We start from the raw sequence: 22,893 nt of genomic DNA, 5'->3' as shown, positions 1-22,893 counted from the left end.
ACTCCAAGTACAAGACACTTGAGCCACTCCCAGCTTGCATGCTTTCTATCCGTGTTCTGCTACACGCGACTGAGATTTGTGCGTCAACAGTCACACAAAAGTTTTGGAAAACTTGCCTTGTAGTAGGGAGCCCACATTAATTGGAATCGGCTGGGAGGTCTTTCAAAAATAAAATAAAACCGGTTTCATTATTATTATTTTTTGAATTAATCGTGTATTTACTTGGTTATAGGAATTTTGCTTTTATTGGAATACCATGAGTGACCTACATCTGTGCCCCAATTAAATACCGGGTGTGACCTCCAACTCAAAATCCCGCCCAAGAAATTCAAATGTGTAATCAAGCTTGACTATATAATTAAGCGGAACGTGTCATCGCTGTCAAGGGAAATACGAATGCATACAGTGACAGTCTCTCCCATAACCGTGGGGTGCATTCCTAACTGTCGCACCGCCACATTACTTCTGCAAACACTTCCTCACGCATACTTGTATTTGTTTTTACAGGTGTTGAACTCCCTCCCCCCTCCCCACTACATTCTCAAAATGTTTAGAGAGGGATTACCCAGGGACTATGGAAAGATACAAACTCAGCAACATCTTTTCCAGTATGGTGGTCCTGCAAAGATCCATTATTACACAAAAAAAGACAGATCACGCTGAGCAAGTATTGTTGCGCATTACACGGAGCATTACGGTAGACGGCTTGTTATTGTGTGAACTACCGTAACGCGCAGCGAATGTTGATTAAGGAAGGAAACTAATGCAATTGGTTGAGTCAGTGTATCGTAGCGTTTCGACATGAATCTTCCAGCATGAAAAAAGACAAAAAAAGCAAATCGAACAAAATACACTATAGCATGCCCATTACATGTTATCGTGGAGACAAAGTGACATACCGGCAATGAAGGTCGCTGCTTGTCTACGTGGGAGCTGTTAGACATAACACACAAATTATTCGGAAGATGCGCTCCAAATTGCAACTTTTAACCAAGCAAAAAAGGGGAAAAGCTGCAAGATGAAAGGAGGTCACTTTGAGCGCAGCGCGATTGATTGACAGAAACAATGCGAACAAGAAAAACACGCCCGTCTTTTTTTTCAAAAAAAGATATAAATGGTGCAACCTTGCAGCCCGACGTCGAAGTCGGAAACGAAGAGACAGTCGGCGAAAAGTGTCAGACTGTCAGCAGTTTAGTAGCACTCACCTCCAACTTAAATCGCTTTCTCGCTTCTGATTGGCTCACAGCGCCGACACCGTGTTGCGTTCATGTACAATGGGTAAAGTACAAAACTACCGTAAAGTTCAGGATGACTCACAGATTTGACACAATTAAATGATACAATTGAACCTTTCAGAACTGAGTGGTGACTGCAAATCCTCATCTCTGCAAAAAAAGTTTGCATTCATATTTTTGATGCACCAGACAGCTTAATTGTGTGAGTCATTTTTCTAAGCCTCCAGTACTTGTCATTTGTCTGTGTCTGCTGCTCTGAACAAACAAAACATGTAAAACAGGTCATGTGGCTAATTCGGCTCAGGCTGCCTGTGGGGGTAAAACAAAGACAGCTAAACGTGAGGTCACAGCGCCCCTTGCTGTTTATTTTGAGGAGGTGCATGCACACTGCAGCAAAGTGGGAATATATGGTTAAAAAAATGGAGCTTTTTTCTGTGTTCTGTACAGAAACAATACTTGATTGGATTTTGCGTGACATGGTACCTTGGCAACATGCCCCTCCATTCCTGAAATGAGATTTATTTGCTTTGTGTGCCATTCTTCAGACTGTGTGAAAAGTGAGAATGATTAATGATTGTGTCCTCTCCTGAAATGCATGCATTGCTTGCTGGAATATTGAGAGACACGTCATCCCAGATTATGCCGATTGAACTGAAGCCCGCAGAGACAAACACACACATAAAGGCCTTGTGTGGGTTATTCAATTTGCAGTGACGCCGAGCGCAGCAAATAAACAGCGTTACAAGGCGAATCTTCTCACTAATGGAATTTTATCTTTATTTGCTTTATAAATTCAGTGTGTTTACACGGCTGCACAAGTCCTGGCTTTTGCCGCATTGATTATACTCACTCATGATCCTCCATTTTGGCGGTTTAGTTGGGTAGCACCATGCCCACCTGACGAAAAAAATATTATCCATATCTATTTTTTTTTTGCACGACTGTGGCACATTTTTCTAATCTGTACCTTGTCTGCAGGCAGCCTGGGACACCTCCAGTTGTACAAGTAGTAATGAAGCCTCTTGCCGATGAAGCTGAATTTGAGCTTCTCCAGGAAACTTTGGTTCTCCATCACATCAGCGGCAATGATGATGTCAAATCCTTTCTAATAAAAACGAAATAGAATACTTTGAATCTGCACAAGTCGACTTTGCAAACAACTCACAGATTTGATCAGGACCAGCGTGTCCTCCATGAGCTGGAGCAGGTTGCCGTTGGCAGCTGAGGCTGCATAAAAAAGGTGAGCAGCTCTCATGCTGCTGTGCAGCTGGTGGTTGAGCACCTTGGAGGAGATTTGATAGAAGCTCACCACGTCCGTCAGAGCACCATCAGCAGCCTGCGAGTGGGCGGAAGAACTCGGTCTTGGGTTGTATGATTGGCGTTTGTGATTGGTCGCCTGACCTCAACCACGTAGGTGTCAACCACACCCTCTCTGGGCAGGAACCAGTGTGAAACCTCCTCGAGGGACCAGCTGGCCCTGAGGTGGAACTTGCTGAGGTTTGTTCGGAGAAACCCGTGCATCCTTTCAACGTCGTCTTTGGTCATGGGGCGCAAACCCGGCGTCTTGGTGTTCTGGAAGACATCAAACGGAATAAATGTTCGACGAACTTTAGTCGCGCTTCAATGTGTCTGCCTTCGGGTGGCAGCGTGCACCAACTTCAGGGAGGCGGTAGAATTTGAGCGCCCTCTGCAGGGGCACGTCTCCTCGGATCCCGGGATACTGGAGCTCCGTCAGCTTGCGGAAGTTCACAGGTCGATGGCACAATCTAAGGCGATGATCAAAAAGATGTTCTACCGAGTCATTCAATTGTAATGTCAATTGTTCCTCGCAGAGGATAAAGAATATACTGGCTTTTCCATCGTTACCCGCTGGAGCTGAGCGGCGTGGGCAGCACCACGGAGGCCGTGTACACCGCCTGGCAGACACCCTGCCGCCGGACCCGTCTGGCCAACTCGCGGATCAGAACCGGGGTCATTCGCTTGAGGCGTAGCTTCTTATGCACGCAGAGAAATTTAATCTGCGCCATCCGCTTCTCCCTGCAGAAGAACGTTTTAAACTTTTATAGCCGACACCGCTACCGTTTTATCGGCGGTGCTAAAGTTGTCAGTAAATGTTAATGCGCTGCATTTCGGGTCGGCGCTACTTACGTGTCGCCGACGTGCACGTGCGCGGGGACGGCGGCGATGAAGCCCACCAGCTTCTTATTGGCCTCCACTCTGATGCCGCAGTGCCACTGGGCCAGCCAATTTGGGGGCTGCAGGACCCTGAAGAGACCCAAGCCGGAAAGCAAATCAACATTAGCACCTTCCAGCGTTTGAGTTGAGTTCACCCGCTTGCTCTGACCTCGGGGCGGAGGAGCGCGCCACGCTCGGGAATGTTAATTATTCATTTTCAAGTAAGCGATATTATGTTTGGATGTAAGTACTCCCCCGAGGTATCGATAGCATTCACGTGATGATAGAAGGGGTAGAAAAGGCGGCGGCGGCGAGGAGATTAGAGCAACGGCACGCTTGTTACTGATACAGCGGCGCCCGAGGAGGTTGAGTGGAGACACTCGGCTCATGACGAGACGGAATGAAATATGCAACGAGCGGAACGGCGGCGCCGACGCCGCTGTGAATGTAAAGCTCGATGGACATTATGCAAGCATTGAGAAAGCGTCAAATGGACAAAAGAAAGACACGAGTGAAATTGAGCAAACAGACAAAGAAGGAGCTTTTGGCCTTACCATCGAAGATACTCCTCGGAGAAGTCGGACGTGACGGTGTTGTCGTCCTCTTCGGTGTAGTTTTCATTCAGGAGTGTGCAAAGTTCTCGTATCTGAAAAGTAATTTTGGGAGTTTGGGGTGGAACCAAAGCTCACTTTCAGGGGAACTTTCTCCCAACATGAACGAGATGGATTGCAAACCGCTGAAGGTCCGCTCAGGTCCAGGGTGTCCCAGGAGAAGCCTCCAGGCAGCGAGGAAGGTTCCTCTGGAGCGCTGGCTTCACCTTCCGTTATTTCCCCGTGGCTGATGACGATTTCCCCTCATTTCACCACACGCCACAAATATCACAATTCATCCAACATTTATGACATTTTTTAAATGTTCTTACCAAGTTTCGGGACGGGCTGCGTGTCCCAGAACTTGTACGTGCGCCGCATGGCCTGCTGAAGCGTCTTGGGCATGGTTTGTCCAAAAGAGAAAAGATGGAGGGCCCTTTGATTCTCCTGCTGCTTGCTTTCAGGCAAAGAATCCAGCTGAGATGCAGGACGGCCAAATAAGCGTCTCCGGGTACAATCGGCAAAGCAAGCGGGACGCAAAAAACAAACCTTTTCAAAAACATCTCGGGGTCTCTCTGCTCTCCGTTTATCTCGCTTCTTTTGACTTTGCTTTGGAGCGCCGCCATCGTCATCCTCCACATCCTTACCACTATAAAAAAAATAAATAAATGGATATTATCATTCACAATACGCAGTACCGGACTCCTCGCATACTCACGGAGAATTCAAATCAGTCATTTTTGAAGCTCCTCCAGCTAAGACTGAGCTGCTCTCTGACATGGCTCTTATCTCGGCCAGCAAGCCACGGGAGGAGTAACCGCCGTCTTCAGTCACCCGTCCCAACTTGCGCTCAGATAAGTCAAGACTGCTCCACGTTACCTTCTCACGCTCTTCATATGTCAGCCGGCTACTGAGTAAAACTCACGGCGTCTTAATTGGCGGTCTTAGCGGCGGCCGGAGCATTTTCTCATCACGGTAGCTAATTAGCACAGGCGTCAAAGATATTAACTAGGTTGGCGGTGAACGAGTTTAACTTTGACTCTCAGTTTGCTTCCCACCATTGCTCATAATATTCCCCAAGGGAAATTTGGTCCCTGCGGAGTCTGTTCTCCCATGCTGGTACCCGTTTAGGGAGGATGCTGCAGAGTCCAGCTTGCTTTGCATCGGTCTTTGATGAGAGCATCTCTAATTGAAATGTACATAAAAGACACGAGCGTCTTTCAAAAGGCTTTAGTCAGCCCGTAGCTATTTTTGGTTCGATGTACTTTTTGGCTACGTGACGCACAACTCGGGTCACGGACTGAAATTTAATTACGTTTGTCATCGACTGTACTTTTGCACGGCCGTATTGCATTCATTTATTTTCCTCGTGACGGGAGTTTAAACTGCACCGTTTCGGTTCGAGGTAAAGCCGTGGGTTAATCTCCGACGGCAAACATTTTGGCCGGCACTGTCCTTGATGGAGCAGCTTGAGGAATCCCGCTCAGCATAAATATGAGACGGGGGGGGCCGCCAATAATCAGCCGTCAGCGACTCTTAATAGCGACGGCGTGGCGACGACAGTCCTACAAAGGAGCGTTTGAGCGCCAGCTGTGTTTGTGAACGGCGCTCAAGGTGAATGCAAATGTCTTTTGGACTCCCGGCTTGCTAAATAGCATCAATCTCTGCCATCAGGTGTTACGGGGAGGATTTCTCAATCACCGTGACATTGTTCCTTGCGGGCAATAAAATGTTGATCAAGGCTCTCTGCACTGATACTGCTTGGCTAAAGTAAAAGACAAAAAAATGGATTAAAAAAAGTTGATGATTAATTTGATGATCAATTATTTATCATAGCAGCAATTTTTTTCCTCTGATTATCACGCTCTGCACCTTTCTCCCTGACAAATGTCGCCCTTGCAACCATGGCGACTAATCTAGCAAGTCTATAAAGGCCCTTGCTCAATTGTATTCCAAACAGGAAACAACAAATCTTTGTCTGGATTTCAGCCAAAGTGGTTTATACACTCCAAAATTCATCATTGGCGTGCCAAAGTAATTTAAAAGCAAACTCCATGTAGCCTCCAAATCTGTAAGATGTAATATCGGCTGTGATGTTTCTTAAATCAACTCAAAGCAGCCGACGGAATCTTCACATCTCTTCTTCTTGTATCCTTTGGTCTTTGCAAATAACTTTTTTTTTTTTATGACAAACACGCTTGTTCCTCAAACGGGCTTCAAAAATACATTTGTGTGACGCCAAAATCTCCTGAATAATTCAGTGACCCATTTATATCAGTTAGTCGCCTAATTTTAGGGGAAACGATTCGTGGAAAGCGGCAAAGTCAAGGCAGAGTAGAAAATGATTATATGACAGAATTATTTGCAGAGTATTGCTCATTTTTTAGGCACGGATGGTGCACCAAAGGAAAAAAAAAAAGTTGAAATGCCACTTTATATGCAGCCATTACCATAAGCAAGTGTTTAAAAAAAAAAAATCTTTCAGCTTGTTCGAACAACACGTCCTTGCAAGAACAGTTACCTTCATTAAAGATGTACATACAAAGTGCATGCATTAATAGTTAAGCTATTAAACATTTATCTCAGGACGACATCAAACAACGACAAAAACTCCTCCCCAAAAACAGTCGAGTGCAACAATGGGCAACGAATCGGCTTGACGGCTTCCAAGAGCGATGGAAATGTTTTCGCAAAGGAAGCGCACAAAAGATTTGGCCGTGTCAGACTGTAATAAAAAGCTCCTCGCCGAAGCGGAGGGGGACTAGATGAGTTCATCTGCGCCTGCTGATTCACGACGAGGAGACGGACAACAACATGAAAGAGAGGAGAGAGAGCGTGTAACTGCAAAAAAATAATAAAAAAAATAATACAACTGCAGTTTTGTGGATCACTTAGAATAGTGGTGAAAGTCTTCTTTGTTTCTGTGTTTTTAAGACTGCCCCCGGTGGCCAATCAAAATGTTCGTGAAAGAAATTAGAACTAAACAGCAAAAAGAATGCAAAAACATCTAAAACACGGGTTGAATTTTTCAAACCCTCAGCTGCTCCATATTTTTGTGTACATATGGTACTTAGTCTAAAAATAAAAATCAGTATTGATTTTCTCCGCGAATGTGTAACGATCTGCAGGTGGAACGGCGACGGCGGCGAAAGATGAAGTGGAACCCGCCGTGACGGGAGGGAAAAATGGCGCACATATGCTCGAAAAAAGTAGAGGAAGATGAAAGGTGGACTAACACGCTGACAGTAAAGGCTACACTTAAAAGAAGCTGCCATTAGCCCAAGTCAAAGCAATAGCGCTGACCCCTCCTGCGCTAGCTGGCACCACTGATAAATTTATTTTGGATCATCCAGCCCGGCCTGTGTGTGATGATTTACCGGATTTATTTGGGCTTTTAGAGAAAGAAAAAAAAAGAGGAGGATAAGCTCTGGGGAAATTAGGGCGTCCATGGCCACGTTGGGGTTCAATCATGCATTCAATCCAGGTAGAAAGATGAAGCTAATGGCCTTGATCAGGAGGAAAAAGACTAAATGAAGCACAAAATGCTTTAGTGTGCACTTTGTGGATTTAAAAAAAAAAAAAAAAATGATGGAAATATTACAGCCATGCACACAAATGTCCTGATAAGTGTTTATCGATTCGTGATCCCGCCCGCAGCCGTGTTCCAATCATATTCAATCAACGCAAGAAGTTCCACTCGGCCATTGGTTAAATGTCAAGCGCCGGAGTGTGTGCAAATTCGCATTTTAAAATCGAGACCCGAAAGGTAACGCAATCGCGCAATCAACGGAGAGCAGGGTGATGTCATAAAACACGTTGCCATGGCAACCCAGACTTCAACCCTACAGAGCATCGATTTGAGGAATAAAAATGCTGCAGACATTGCGCAACGTACCTGGCCAGAGACTCCAAGAACATTCCATCCAAAAAAGTACCATTAGTGGTAATCTGTTGTCTCTTTTTATATACATTCTTAATTGGACAGTAACAAAATTCTCCCGGATGGTGTCGAAAAAAAAAAAAAAAAATCAATATTTAATTAGCTTGAGCCCTGAGTTGAACCACTAATCTAACAACAGCGCTATCAAAAGTATAGAAGTAATTAGCTGTTGTTGACATAATTGTCAAAGGCAGATGGGCTGCGCCGCTGCGGCCCGCAAATATAAAATGTACATTATATTTCCGTCAAACGTCTCGTCTCAATTAAAGTCGCATTTCTGGGTGGGAATCGGCGATGTTTTTATGAAGCGACGACTGTCTTTTAACACAAGCATTGTAGTGCCACAATCAATATGAGACTTTTAATTATTAAGCGGATGCGAAGTTGTGCATTAGTGCTTGTGGATGTGCATCAATAATTGAAGAGAGTCAGACAGACCTGCAACAAAGTGAAGTCGATCCCATAATTGGAACTAACCACAAAGTTAGCAACTGATAAATATTACAAAAAAAGTGTTTATAGTCGTAAAAATCGCCCGTCATTTGCGCTCAGCAAAGAGGTCAGGGTCAAAGGTGAAATCGTTGGATTGTGAAATTAGTGCCGTACTGAGGAGCTGAGACTGTCTCCTTTTATTATTCTTATTTTGTAATCGTCAAATTGTTTTCAAAGCATCGTCCGACTCTCTCGACACCTTGAGATCAATTATCTGCGAGTGTTTCAGTGAAGGTCGAGAAAGTCTCAACAGGCTTGTTTTCCTTCTTATCCCCCCCCCCCCCCCCCCCCCCCCCCCCCCCCCCCCCCCCCCCCCCCCCCCCCCCCCCCCACCCCCCAACTTCCCGGCTGCTCACACATTTAATCCTGCTTCTTAAACGGTTTCCCTAATCCTCCTTTAAAAACCACGCGGGTCGGGGGCCGCTTGAGCAACGATGAATCAAAATGTGAGAACACGTCCAGTGGAGATGATTCAGCGCCGACTTTTCGCACAAAGTAGGCTCGAGGTGCAATTAAAGCGTTTGTAAAAACGGAGCTTTGGCTTCTAATCGCCGTGCAGGTGTCTTGTCAGAAAATGATTGATTGTTTTTTTTTGGGTTCTTCACTGCTGAAGTTTTTTAATGCAGTCATGGGAGCTGGGTCGATCACGTGACTGCTTAAAATGCGGGAGCAGACCCGCGGCACGGATCAGGGAATGTGTCACTTTTATAGCGCCGCTCTTGTCTCACCATTACACGGCTCGCTTTAAATGGATTCCGGAGAACCGGAGCAAAGTGAAAGGGCACAAACTTTTGCAATAAATAATAAGTTTGAAGTTTGTTTTGAAGTCTTTGTTTTTTTATGACGATCACATTTTATTTTTAATTATTACTCAAAAGCTATGCCTGCTGTCCTTACAATTAATTTCATATTAAATTAAAAACATTGCATTTTTTTAAATTATTTTTCTTTTTCCTTCAAGGTTATCTATACAAGTGATTACCATGAAGCTTGGATTCACTATTTTTATTACGTAAGCATTTCACAGGCTTCCCTGGGATGTGCCTGATCTGGAGGGTTGATGCAAACTCTGCCAATTCTGTCAATTCCAGCCAACAATGGCCCAACTCTGCCAAGAAAGCTTCAAAAAGGATCTATTTTCATTCCAAAATCACACCCAAATTTTTTATTTTTTTTCAAAAGAAATTCAAGCTAGCAAGTTTGACTTTCACACACACGCGCACAAAGTGAGGCAGGAAATGGCAACAATGATGAAACCCGAGTGCAACGTTCAAGGCTGAGAGAGCAAAGGAATGACAAACATCTGTCACTCCTCAAAGAACATCTTTGTAAAGCCACGTCTGACTGAATAGAAACATAAAAAGCCGGTTGAAATGTGACAACTTCCGAGCACCGCAGGGGTCACGGGGTAAACATAAGCGATGTCGAGAAACGGCTTTTGATGGACACGTTTGCAATTTCCGCGCACAAAGTTGAGGCTGATTGCGTGACCTAGAAGAACTGAGTCCATAGGCATGTTGGGGCTGAGCTCAAATATAGTGTTACTTAAAAAAATAAAATACAGTGGCAGTAAGACGGACCCCTGTGGAGCACCTGAAGAGATTTGGATGATTCTCTGTACATTGTACACCATGTTCCTAATTGACGTTGTTGTGGCAGCGTAAGATTATTTTATAACGAGTCACGCGATGGAGAATATTTAAGATGATTGATTTTACAATGCCGCCAAGGACAGACATGAGACGTGAAGACGTTTAGTGTCGCGGCAATCTTGTGTGTGTATTATTACTGGAGGCCATTCAATGCCATCTGTTAAATAATGAGTCACCTGCGAAGTTCATTACAGCAGAGTGTGTGTGTGTGATTCTATCCAAACTGTTGTCCAAGAAAATGGAATTCATTAACTCTCATTATGGCAACACAACTCAATTGAACGACAACAGGCTCACATAATAGGTCTGAGAATACAGCGGATACAAGTTTAATTTGTTACTCGACTCAAAAGTATATCAAATCGTCGTTGTTCATTGAAATGAATGTAAATGCCGTTAATCTATCCCAACCTCTCAAAGTAGCGCTATGTGGTTTGAATTCGAATCATCTAGCACATTTAATTTGTTGAATACAAAACGCCATTGCCAAAGTTGTAATGAACATAGTTTATTAAAAATGAAATGAACAAACTATTGGTGAGTAACTAATGTAATCTCCCGACACCAAAACAACACCAGCAAGCCACGTAGAAATAATATAAAGTCATCCAAAGATCTGACGGGAACGAGATCGAATGCGAGCGAACGCGCGTGTGCGTCGACCGGGGGTTCGCCGTGAGGTCAGCCCGCCGCCCGATTGCTCGGCGCCGCCGATTCCACTCTAATTGCACAAGCGGATAATAAGAAATGCGGAACCACTTCAGGTGATTCATCAAAAATAAAAGACGATGACAGCATTTATCGCACGGCTCTTAAAATAATCCTCCGATATACAAAAACTAGAGATCTTTTCTCTGGCGGAGGAACGAAAGCTTTGCTGGCAGGATGAATGCGTTCCCATGGCGACCACTTTTGTTGTTGACTCATGATAGAAAAGTTACTCACTGCCTTTGATTTCCCAGGAGGGCGCAAAACAAGACAGGAGATGCGGTTTTTGGAGAGGAGAGACGATAAGATGAAGAAAATGGACGGACGGATGGAGGAAAAAGAAGTGTGAAGTGGCATGACAGATGAGTTGGAGCTGGACGGTAGAAAACGCCAGAGATTGCCATCTGACAGGGCAAAAATAATGGGATGAAACAGATTTTTTATTTATTTTTTTTATCTGCTGCAAGCTGGAGGCCTTTGCCAAGTTTAGCGCAAAATTGTTTACGCATCCACCCGTCCGTCCCTTTATCCATCTGTCTGCTTCTGGCCTTCCCTTCATTCTTTCTCCTTTGGGTTGAGCACATTTTGAAAAATAGGAAATCAAATAGGAAGGTAGTAATTTGCAGTTAATTTTTTTAATTTAATTAATTTTTTTGTGAGTTCCTCACCTCCAGGCTTGGGCGTGTGAGAGCAAAATGAAACTTTTTGGGTTACACCCTCAGATAACGTGTGACTTCACTCACGACGATGATATTGCTATTTTAATTCCGCTTATGTTCTCCGTCACACTTCATCAAACAGAATCTTGTCCAGGAGCGCCAATGTAAGACAGAACAAATTAACACGGCGACAAAAGAAAGCCCTTTTTTCTTTTTGGAAGCCAAAGCCATTGATGCAAAGAAAAAGAGACAGAATTCATTTGTTGCCTTGAACGCAACCTTTTGCTCAGCTCGGACACTAAACAACGCGTAATAACGTCCCGTAATTACCTTTTTTCAAATGACCCAAAAGTCCACGGGATATTTCAAATAAACCTTCCGCATCTTAGCATCGTATTTGTTCTGAATCACCAAAAGGGAAATTGGCTGCGTTATGCAAATGAGCCGGCGCCGTTAATACAAAGCAAAAACCTACTTTAGATTCTCATTTCCATACAAGTGGCTGGCTTAGATCATATTTTGTGATCCTAAGTTGCATTCGAACTTAGCATATGTCAAATGTTGCCTTTTTTACAGCGGCTGGGAAACAGAAAATCCCGCCGAGCTGAAATCTTCCTATCATACGTGAACGGAATAATGTCGGATCTGGTGATGTGTAAATAAAGATGTTTGTGAGCCTGTGAGCATGAATTATTGAGCGGCTATAAGACACAGACAGATGGAAAGAGACAAAGTTCTTTTCAATACACCACCTGGAATCATAAAATGAAATAATAAAACTGTCAATATTGCATAATTTTCACATGCGAGGCCAAAATATCAGCTCGTGACTGGCAGATACTAAAAATTAAAAAAAGAAAAAAAAATGGATGTCCCTAGTTAAATTCTATGCTTATAATATAAGCGTCTGCATTTCATGAAAAGTTAAAATTGTTATTCCACTTTTTTTTTATTAAAGTGATGGCTTCAAAGCATAAAGAAAAAAAAAACGGCACAACATTGCTTATTTTCCGGGGCCCCTTCATCTTTTCCCCGGTCGAGCACAAAAGATAAGGAAGATTTTCCGGCTTTATCAATTCTTAATTCAGCCGTGTGGTTGCCAGCGTTGCGCGCATTTATTGATGTGAATGCGATGGAGCTTCTGGTCACTGTTTATCCTCCACTCAATACCTCTTTGTGTTTAAAAAAAAAAAAAAAAGTACAATTTCAGCAAAAGGCAACGGTGCGTTTGAGGGTAAAAGTAGGAAAGAGCTCGGATGGGAGATTATTTATCTGACACCCCCCCCCCACTCCAAATCTGGTTTAAGACTTTCTAACGAGGTGTTCAATTGGTCCAATCAAGATTTTGAGCAGCGTTATCCCCAATTAACCTGACTGACTCGAGTGTAGCATCTCGCAGAGGGAATTTTGCGTTCGGTTCTTTTTAAGGAGAATTTCAAGTTGTGGCCAGGGGCGGTGCTAAGAGGGGTGGAGCGGGGGCACACTGACTCCCCCCCATACACGTAAAATTTTCCCAAAAATTGGGAGGGGTGGGTCTATTTTTTTTGTTTTGTGGACCCCATTAGACATACAAATATTCGGAGCAAAAGTATTGGGACAAGGTGTAGCTGCACATGAAAAAATTCAACTCCCTGTTGGCATGTCCCAATACTTACGTCCCGATATTGCATGGCACGTGCTTTCTCGAGGCGACATATGAAACACGTGATTGAAAGTAATACTCTGGCCGGACGTTTCTGATGTTTGACGGCGGCTGTCATGTGGAGCAGCTCAGGTCGCTCGGAGTGGAGCGGATTAGACCCTGCAACCATTTCTTCTTCTTTAATAGGATTTGTCAGTGAGGGGCAACTTTGGGCATGTGTGTGTGGTCTGCTGTGGTCGCAGAGGTACATGGAATGTCAGTCCAAGGTCCATCAGTATTCTAATCCCCGTTTGCTAGGTGTGTGTACGTTGTCATGTCGAGGACTTTCCATGTCATAATCCTCCCGGGATAAACTGCGCGTCTGTCAAATGGAGTCGTGGGATCCTCTAAGAGCATCAAGCGTCAAAGAATAGACGTATCAAGCTTTGGCGTGCGCTCGGGAGTCACACGCTCCACAAAAGAGCGAAACGCTCTGTTGCTTCCGAGTTCCTCTAGAATGAAAACGATGTCTCAGGCATGGCGATGACATCATCAGGGCTTCCGGTCGAGAACCGAGCGGTACTTCTGGCCTCCACGCCGGCTGATCGATTTTTATTATGCGGCGCACCTCTGACTTGTTCAATCTTGTTTGCACTGCTGCAGTTATTATCCCGCCGCGCTTTTCTGTTCCCGCGCTCACTTCACGCTCTAAAATTAAAAAATAAAAATGACGCTCCCGCTGTGGTTAGCATGGAAAGTGCACAATATTTATTTTTTTTTTTTTTTTTCAACTTTGGGACTAGCTGAGAGTCATTCAAATACTTCTCAAAAAAAAAAAAAAAAAAAATGTACGATATATGACCTTGACCATATTTGGACATTTATCTCATCAGCGGAAAATAATCTCTAGTTGCGTCGTTGTTGTTCCGTGTTGGCTAGCGGTGACCTCGCGGGTAATTTGTTTGTGTGGCACCCTAGTTGAAATGCATCCCTGATATCTGATCCCCGCGCTGATTGTATGATTACTAAGCCAAACGAGCTCGCTAATTGTTCCGAGGGATCTTAATGAAAGTTCTAATTGAAAACAAAGCAGCTCTGATTCTTGCTTCGGAGAATGCTTCAACATTATTTCCGAAATTGTTGCAAACTTTCCATTCACTTTGGATTCTTTTTTGTGACTTTGTTGAATGGAAATCAGCAACTAAAATGCCTTAACTCCTTTCATTTCCTCCCCTCGTCCTTTTCTTCCTCCTTCACAGCCATACTTGAACTATCCGCGCGTATTCGGGATTATCTTCGTAGCTGCGATGGTGACAATGACCGCAGCAACAGATGAATTCTAAAATCAATAGGCGATGACCTTGCAGCTTCAAAAAAAAAAAAAAAAAAGGCAGTAAGAGAGTGACTTAATTATACAGAGGGAGAGTGGCAAGTTTTTTTTTTTTTTAAATCACATTCTATGTACTTGTGCATAAAGAAAAAAAAAAGAACACTACAAGATTGGTTTGGTGCTTGCTTCAAACGGCAGTTTGTCATTCACGTCTCCCCCCAAGGACGTTTGTTGATTGTATTTCTCAATTCTTATTCCGGCAGATGTCAAAAACGTACAAAAGGTGACATTCGGGTCAATGCGCAACGTTGCCAAGGATTCGCAAAACGAATACAAATGAATCATCAGCCTTCGATTCAGAATGAGATTGAAATTTGATATTTTAGGACCTCGTATTTGTTACGCGGAATTTTCCAGGCGTCTGTTAAATATCCGTGAAACGTGCTCAATTAATGTGTACTCTCCGCGATGCTTTGAGCGAGTTGCGAAAGTCGACACACCCTATTAAGTTGGCAATAGTCACGCTAACTGCATCGTATCATTAAGTGAAGTCAGGCGGGGATTATGATATTGTTTTATTGACGCCCACTATGGCTCAAAGACAAGCAGGAAAAAGGTATTTTGGTCTATTTCCCCTTTCGGAACACCTGAGCCATGATAATGAATTGTCGTAATAGCGCTAAGTGAATCCAGCACGGCCCTCGGTCACAATTTCCCCCTTCGCTAGCTTCATTTAGCATCTGCCATCTCGGTTGGCTCGCTCGCTTGCAGCCGATGGTAGCGATGTCGTCGTTTGTCTGTCCTTTCGCCCTCTGGATTCCTTTTGTCCTTTTCTCCGAGCGACTTGTCACATTTGTCTTTGTAAGTTGGCTTGCTATCAATTTGGATTGGGACTGAACGCTTATAAGGAAGATCAGTCAGCCGTGTTGATTTGACGTGAAGCATTTCAAGTTAGCGCAAGAGCGAGTGGCCAGATATGTTGGATTGACGTACAGAGGCAACGAGATAACCGTGATTGACGGCTCCGTGTTCCGATAAGAGGAGCCGATTCGTGTTCTTCCGCACTCAGGTGGGTCAGTCCGGGTGATGAGCAATTAAAACGAGATAGCAAGAGTTCTGCCTCGAGACCAAAACATTTGCTTAAACTATTAAATTTGTTTTTTGCTTGCAAAAAAAAAATGTGGCGAGAAAAAAGGGACATGTATGTGCCGGGGCTAGAAGGGGGGGCCTAGGGGGCACTGCCTCCCTCCTAAAATATGCCACTTTTGGGTATTTTCAAATTTTTTTTTCATTTCTATAGTATCCTAGATGTGCCAGTATTCTTTTTTTCAGATTCTGCAATAGTTTGCAGAGTCGTCCAAATGCACCAACACCAAAGTGAGCTATTTTGACTATTTTGTACCCCAACAGAGAGAAAATATTAGCTCTCGCTGTGATTTTTCCAAACTGTATTATTCTCCTTGAAAAGGCCGAAAAATCGATGCGGCTCTCGTATTGGATCTCATTAGAAAGTGAAATGATTGGAACAGGTACAGCCTGTCTTTCTATTCATTTCTCCTTCATCCCAATGAGTCACATAATGATATTTTAGACTTTCTCCCTCCTTGCTTGTCTTATTAGCAACTCCTCGCCATCACTCAGGCTTTGTATCCATGCAATCGTTGCCTCTCTTGCATCTCTATCCTTCCGTCCTCGCCGGGCTTTCTGTTTATCCGCATTCTAATATTCCGCCATCAATTCATCTTTCCATCTCCTTTATTTTTTTTTTCTGCGAGATGGTTGAGTAGATTAGGAGCTGGCGGGACCATCCTATTACTGGAAGGTTACACTTCCCATCTCGCCGGCAGACATCAACAACACGGCGTCCTGTCAAAATGCCCTTGAGAGAAATGCTGGATGCATATCATCTGTCTATGGTTTGCTTTGACCCTCAACCACAAAAAAAAAATAAAAATATTGGTTTTGCTCAGCATTGGATCAAATCTCATGAAAGGAACTAAAATATTTCATTGGATCTTGGCAGTGTCGACCCAAATACGTTAACGATCCAGGGGGGGAGGGCTATTTGGTTTAACCTCCCGACTCGGAGCCGTCAATATTACAACAATTACCAGCAAAGCAGAAAATGTCAATATGTGACATTTGCAGAGGTCACCCCCCCCCCCCCCCCCCCAAATTGTGTTATGACCTGATATGATTTGTTGCAAGGCAGAAAATTGTCATTGTGCGACTCGTGACTTTTTATATAATCGTCTAAAACGCAATCAAAAGAATGGGAAGCCGGGAAATCCTTTTCTTCCCCCTTTTTTTTTCTTCCACCTCCCGCCGCACGCGACAAAGAAAAGCTGCATTGTGTGCTCGTCAACATGACTCCTCGTTATGTCGCCAAGTAAGTGTAAAATCGACTTTAAGCCGGAATGCGGCTCACTGACACCGACGATGCTTGACGTCGGTGGGGACGAGTGAGTGTGAAAAATGAGAAGCAAATGTGTTATTTTCTTTTGATAGAGTGATATTTTGAGATTGGAGCCCAACCCACGCGGATTGATTATTTGGAGATTATATTTGCGAGGGGAGCAAAGAATGAAATGAGCCTTTCTGAAGAACCTCACTTGTGGCACAGAAATGAGACTCAATTAAGATAAATATTAAAAAAAATATAATGAGCTACACTTGGACAATTTAATTAGATCTACAAAATAATAATCCTTTCGCTAAATTAACAATGCTTACTTGTGAGAGGTACGAACGTGACAATATTGTTTGAAGCGTGTCGCCGAAAAAGAGGTCAGCTATTTTCAACTACACAAGACTTGGCGCGACCGATAAACATTTTAAAGGGCAGCCGTATTCTGAGCGCCGTCTTGTTTACTACTTGGCAAAATATTAAAAGGTTTTGAAAAAAAAAAAAAAAAACTCTTCCAAAGAGTGCTGCGCTGCACGCTGGGAGGCATTAGCGGAATGGATGCATCGAGGAGATCAACAGCGGGACGCAAAAGTAAGAGAACAATTATTCCCATAGGAAATTGCAGAAATAGAAATACAGCGTTGCCTTGACGCAACTGAATTTAATTCATTCCGTGATGTCACTCGGAGCTTACCCAAATCATCTTTCCCCATTGATGTCAATAGAAATGCTATTAATCAGTTCCAGCTACCCGATAAAACAGGCATATTTTTTACAGTGCTGGACTTTGCATTTTAAAAACTGCAGAGGATAAAGAATATATGCTTTGTTGTTTTGCTTTGTTATGACGTCAACACTTGTTTCGTAGCTTATTGTTTTGTTAGCATCAAGTTAGCAAACTATCCAGGCTAGCGCAGTCTACCACAGTTAAATCCTCATTCTTAGGTAATACAAGGTGAATTCTGCTAGGACGTACGGATGTCCCCTAAAGTCTTGAATCTTAAATTAAATTCTCGCTTTGTGCCTTTGAAGTAACTTGGGATGCTTTGAAAGACGCGGGCGGCTCCGAGCCATATTGCCGCCATCGCCAGGGATCCTTTTGGCTTCAAGCGCACAAAAATGCCTTGCGTTTTTTTTTGTTCAATTTCAGTTTGATGTTTCCAGAGCTGCCGTGCTCACCATACGAACCAAAAGCCCGACGCCAATGCTAACCGCCTAGCTTGAAATCGGACCCTAACTACAATTAACTAAATTAACGCCGTCAGCTTATTATGCTATCCCTGTTTATTTCCATGCAAAAAAAAAAAAAGTCCAATTAAAATGTAAACGTACGCAGAACAAACGAGGCACAATGCATCCCTTGAGTGATGTCATTGGGGACGATAAATCCTTGTTCTCTTAATTAAAGCCGAATCCCAACGATGTGCGTTAGCGTGGCCCGCAGCCGATTTTCCTTACGCCGTCGAGGGAGGACAAATGAAAAAAAAAACTTTTTAAGCAAATAATGGTGCTTATTGTGCTTGTTAGCCAGTATGGAAAAGTATGGGAGATTAAAAAAACTAAATTATGATCATTATCCAAAGAGAAGGCAACTGGCTGGAGTCGTTAGTGACTGAAATCCAATCTCGGATCAAGATGTCAGGATAACAAAATACATATATATATTTTTTTTAAAAATGAGCTTAATTAGTGGAAGGGCTCGTCCCTGCGCAGTGTGACCATGAAGCAAATAATCATTTGTTTGATGCCATCAACACAAATGCATCTTAATTAGCAACATTAGCCTTCGCTTACTTTCACTACAACTTTTTTGCACAATGAAATACAATGATTGCAACTTTTTCTTCCTTATCATGCAGTATGTTCTCAACACGTAAAACCCACGCATGTTTTTTTTTTCCCATCCTCTCCCTCCTTTACATTGTGTTAAATACGCGAGGACAAATATTCATGCTATTACGATTTCTCTTTTGCGGCCGCACGCGCCGGGTGACACGAGCATTTATCTAAGCGACTGCGCGGTGCCAAAGGTTCATTGGGAGAGTCGTAAAAAGCCATCCTTCGCCATTAGCATGCTAATCACGTGACCTTTGCAGAGTCAATCAAAAAGGCTTTGATATTTTTAGAGGCTTTAAGCCGCTAATAACGCCGCCGGCAGCGAGCATGCTTTCAAAGAGAAATTGTGTATCGTTCATTTGTTCTTCGGGTCAAGGCAGGCCCCACTTGCGTTCTGGACTTGATGAATAATTCATATTTATTTTTTATGACTTCTAATTCTCTAAATGTTAAACTCGCAAAAACGCTACGATTGGTTCAATTTCTGTATGTTGATTGTATACATTTTTTTACTGCCCCCTTGTGGCCACAACATGCACGCCAGAGGGAGCAGCTCGGATTGAAGCAAAAAGAGTGATGAAAACTACTTTTTTTTTTTGGTCATTACTGGAATGTAACAAACTTAGTGAACGTTAGCCTCTCTGAAATATGCCGTAAAATTAATTCTACAATTTTCTTTCATTCTGAAATGAGGTTCAAATGACCAGGACTGAATGATTTAACTAAGTGTAAAAGGCGGTTTGACTTTTTGACTCTTCACTTTTTGTAAATCGCCGACATGTTAATTGGGTTTCCTCTCCTGGAAAATTGAAGCTGGCCAAGTTTTCATCTTTTCACTTGAGGGCATGAAGACACGCGAAGAAAATGAAAATCAGTCAAGTCTTTTCTCAGCTATTGCCAAGCTTAATGAAGTCGTATTTACCAAAGTTGACTTGAAAAGAACACGTTGCAATACTCTCGCCTTGCTAAAAGCCTTTTTGTGACAAGAGTTCTCGTGGGAATGGAAAGTTTTACTTTTGTTTATTGTTGTCGTACAGAAATGAAGATCCGCGGGAAACGACTTCTCGACTTAAGTCAACCTAAAAGAGTTTTCGCGGTAGTTCCGATTGAATGTGTCGGATAGGGCCAAGGTGAGGCATGATTTGCTCACCACTTTTTGCACTATTTTCTTTTCTGCAGCCCCCCAGGTGGCGCCCTTTATAGAAGCACTTAAGCCCACCCCCGTCCCACTGAGTCGCACTGCAGCTGCACTGAATAACTCAGGCGACCCGCTTTGTGTGATTGAAAGGAGGAGGAAGGCTTGAATAGAAAGAAAAAACTCCCACTGGGTTTGGTTGGTTAGTTTTTTTTTTTTACAAAAGGTTTTCGGACAAATCTATATTCAGTCATCAATACTCTGCGTGTTGTGTTTTCGGTGAGTCCTTTTTTTTTTATCTTTCTTCATTAAACTCTTTCGCATGGCCATCAAGTGCAATTGACGCAAAAATCGGAAAGGCCAAATTTGCTTTCAACACGACAGGGGAGGGGGACATTTTCTTTTTTTTAATTTCACACCCTTGTCAAAGAACAATCTGACCTGACCTGAAGCTACGTGACATAAAAAAACGGAGCAAAAACTGACAAGTCGACAAGACCAACAAGCATTAACTAAAAAAAAAAGTTACTCTTTGAAGTCTTTTAAAGACGAAACAAATTAAGAAGAGTCCAAGCAAACATTAGAAAGGATTAAATAATTATCCCGATCCTTCAGAGACACTCCACAAACTTTTATTATGGGGCCAATTGTAAAGAAAACGTAAACAGAGAGACAATAAAATAATTGGCTTCAATGTCCCTCTAGGCCACAGCAAATATTAAAAAACTGCCGGCAGGTTCGGTTTTGCCCATCGTGCGTTGCTTTTTGCATGGCACTAAAACTGAATTTGCCACACATCCATAATTTGGAGCCATTACGTAAGGCCGTGCACGGGAGATAACCCATCTGACCCATCTGGGCTTTTGATATTTTATTCAACCACCATGACCCCGTTCGCGGCTTTCTGAAGTAAACAAAAAAAAAAAAGCAGCAGCTCTGAAAAAGCAACTTCCCGACCAACAAGAATTTTCAGGTTTTCTCCTATCGTCCCATCCATCGATCGCGTTTGCATACGTAAGAAGAATCTACGTATGTTTGGAATCAGGCGGCCAACTTCAAGGCACACGCACGGGTCAAGTGGAAAGCTGAAGCCGTATATATTCCCTTTCTTGGGTAAACAGCCCGTGGCATTGTGCCGTCATTACCTCCCGCTCTCATTAGGGAGGGAATGTGGACCATAAGTCAGCCCTGAGGGGGATACGAGGCGGGCTTTGTGCGTCTGTGTTGTTCCGAAACTCAAGAAACTCGATGACATCATGTCAAATGTGATCAAAATGAGCCAAATGATTTACTACATGTGGTGTCAAGAAAAAAAAAAAGATGTGGCGTATTTATTCAATTAAAAGCGTCAAAAACAACATATTTATTAACTGTGTCCATTTCTTCCCTCACTCTTTGCGGTGTTGTTTGATTCGAATGATGCACTAAGTGCGCGCAATATTTATCATCAAATCCCCTCAAAGGTAATTTCGTTTCGATTAAAGTAAAATGGTTTTGAAAAGTGAACAATGGACCCTTTCATAAAGACCTCTTTTTTTTTAAAAAAAAAAAAACCTCTCGCTTCATTTCACATATCGTGATTATATTGTATTGTATTGTATTGTATTATATTATATTATATTATATTATATTATATTATATTATATTATATTATATTTGCTACATTTTCAAAGCAGAAATGTTTTTGTTTTTTGTTTTTGTTTCGTAGTTTGCTATGATTAGCTTTGGCCCACTGATCTTTTGCTTGGCGTTCCCGGAGCCCAATAGGATTTGCGTGTAATCCCATCGAGCAGACGGGAGCAGATGGACACCCGGGTGAGATGCCAGCGGTGTAGCCGAGGGGCTCTAATTGGACTGCCCCCGAGTCGGCCCCGAAGCTTCGCCGCTTGTAGTCTTTTCTACCGACAATCGGAAACATTGTTGGAATTCTAATGACGGCGGCTTTGACTTCTGACTGCTTGGCCGAGTCGTTTTAAGAATCGTGTCAACGTGCTAATTACTACTTTCCTATCTACCCAAGTTTTGATGGCCTCTAACAGAAAAAAAGGGTGATGCCTTGCTCGATGAATCGGACTATTTGGGGACTTGTTGGAATCTCGAGTGCAATCCCAAGAGCAGATGGACGGACGAAGAGGTCCGCAGTGATGAGACTGCTCTGGCTCAGCGCCTCCATCCATCAAATTGCGAGTTTGACATCAAATTAGAAAGTAAAGAAAGTAATATCTCCGAGCAGATGGTCTTCTTTGGGCTATTAGTCATTCCATCACAATTTACTGGCACAAGACAAAGTGTTGCATTCCAGGAAGTCGGCCGCAAGGGACGTGACTGCTTTTTTGTTTTTGCATTACATTCTTATCATATCTATTTTTTTTTTTATCATCTCATTGTGGCTTTGCCGCTATAACCCGTTTAATACGTCTATAAAGGCCCACCTTGCAGGCTATTTATCAAAAGCGATGTGGCCAAATGACGGAAGCGACTTTTAACTAGCTTGGCAGCTGGGCACTCACGCAGCTTCTATCCAAACAGCCGAGAGTCGGTCAAAAAGCAAAGTTGTATGAAATAGCCTGATTAATAAAACAACGCGGCGATAAAGTGGGCATGGTTCCGCGGCCGAGCCAACGGCCCCTGTCATTTGCCGTGGAGCCGCGCGTGTTTGGACCTTTACGGCGGACGCCATTTAAATGGCTCTAAAGAGCTGCAGTGCACAAACATTGCTGGCGCTGCAATTTGCTTTCCACTTAACACCTGGATTCCATATTGGGGCGGGGAAAGTCGTTAAAAATAAAACGGCGCCGGCGCATCATGGGCATTAAAAGGAGAACTTTTATTAAGCGGAAAATGTTTTAATTAACATTTCCAGTCGGCGAAACTGCAAAGGGAGAAAAGACGAGGCCGAGCGTGATGACTTTATTGCTGCTCTGTAAATAAAGTCGAGTATAATTGACGGTCATTATGAATGCATTAACCAAAACAAAATTAGTGGCTAACTGTAAGTCGCAAGAATTCACTGTACTCCAAAACAAGTTGTAAGTGCATTTGTGCTTATTATGACACTCGTCTATGGTGTTCAATTTTTCTTTTGCTTCTTCCCTTGCAGTAAATTCAAGACG

General features: G+C 43.2%; 1 protein-coding gene across 4 annotated transcripts in view; it reads right to left on the bottom strand.

Moving 5' to 3' along the window:
• The window catches only part of LOC148382798 (glycylpeptide N-tetradecanoyltransferase 2-like), a 69,915-nt gene that overhangs the window by 3,802 nt on the left and 43,220 nt on the right, over positions 1-22,893 (bottom strand). For 3 of the 4 annotated variants that reach the window (XM_088360917.1, XM_088360918.1, XM_088360919.1), the window contains 11 exons: positions 4,550-4,649; positions 4,333-4,477; positions 4,145-4,263; positions 3,965-4,056; positions 3,384-3,500; positions 3,102-3,272; positions 2,893-3,001; positions 2,637-2,807; positions 2,401-2,571; positions 2,203-2,340; positions 2,086-2,132 (listed from right to left, as the gene is read on the bottom strand). In XM_088360917.1, coding sequence (XP_088217043.1) covers positions 2,109-2,132; positions 2,203-2,340; positions 2,401-2,571; positions 2,637-2,807; positions 2,893-3,001; positions 3,102-3,272; positions 3,384-3,500; positions 3,965-4,056; positions 4,145-4,263; positions 4,333-4,405 — 1,185 coding nt within the window. In that variant the 5' untranslated portion in view covers positions 4,406-4,477; positions 4,550-4,649 and the 3' untranslated portion in view covers positions 2,086-2,108. Of the gene's footprint in view, positions 1-2,085; positions 2,133-2,202; positions 2,341-2,400; positions 2,572-2,636; positions 2,808-2,892; positions 3,002-3,101; positions 3,273-3,383; positions 3,501-3,964; positions 4,057-4,144; positions 4,264-4,332; positions 4,478-4,549; positions 4,650-4,718; positions 5,086-22,893 lie in introns of those variants that run through there. The other variant, XM_088360916.1, reaches the window with a different exon arrangement.

The sequence above is a fragment of the Syngnathus floridae genome, chromosome 18 (genome assembly GCF_059516105.1).
Source record: "Syngnathus floridae isolate MCC-2025c chromosome 18, RoL_Sflo_1.0, whole genome shotgun sequence".
Taxonomy (NCBI): domain Eukaryota; kingdom Metazoa; phylum Chordata; class Actinopteri; order Syngnathiformes; family Syngnathidae; genus Syngnathus; species Syngnathus floridae.
The sequence above is the reverse complement of the archived record's forward strand: the minus strand, read 5'-3'. Positions and strand labels throughout refer to the sequence as shown.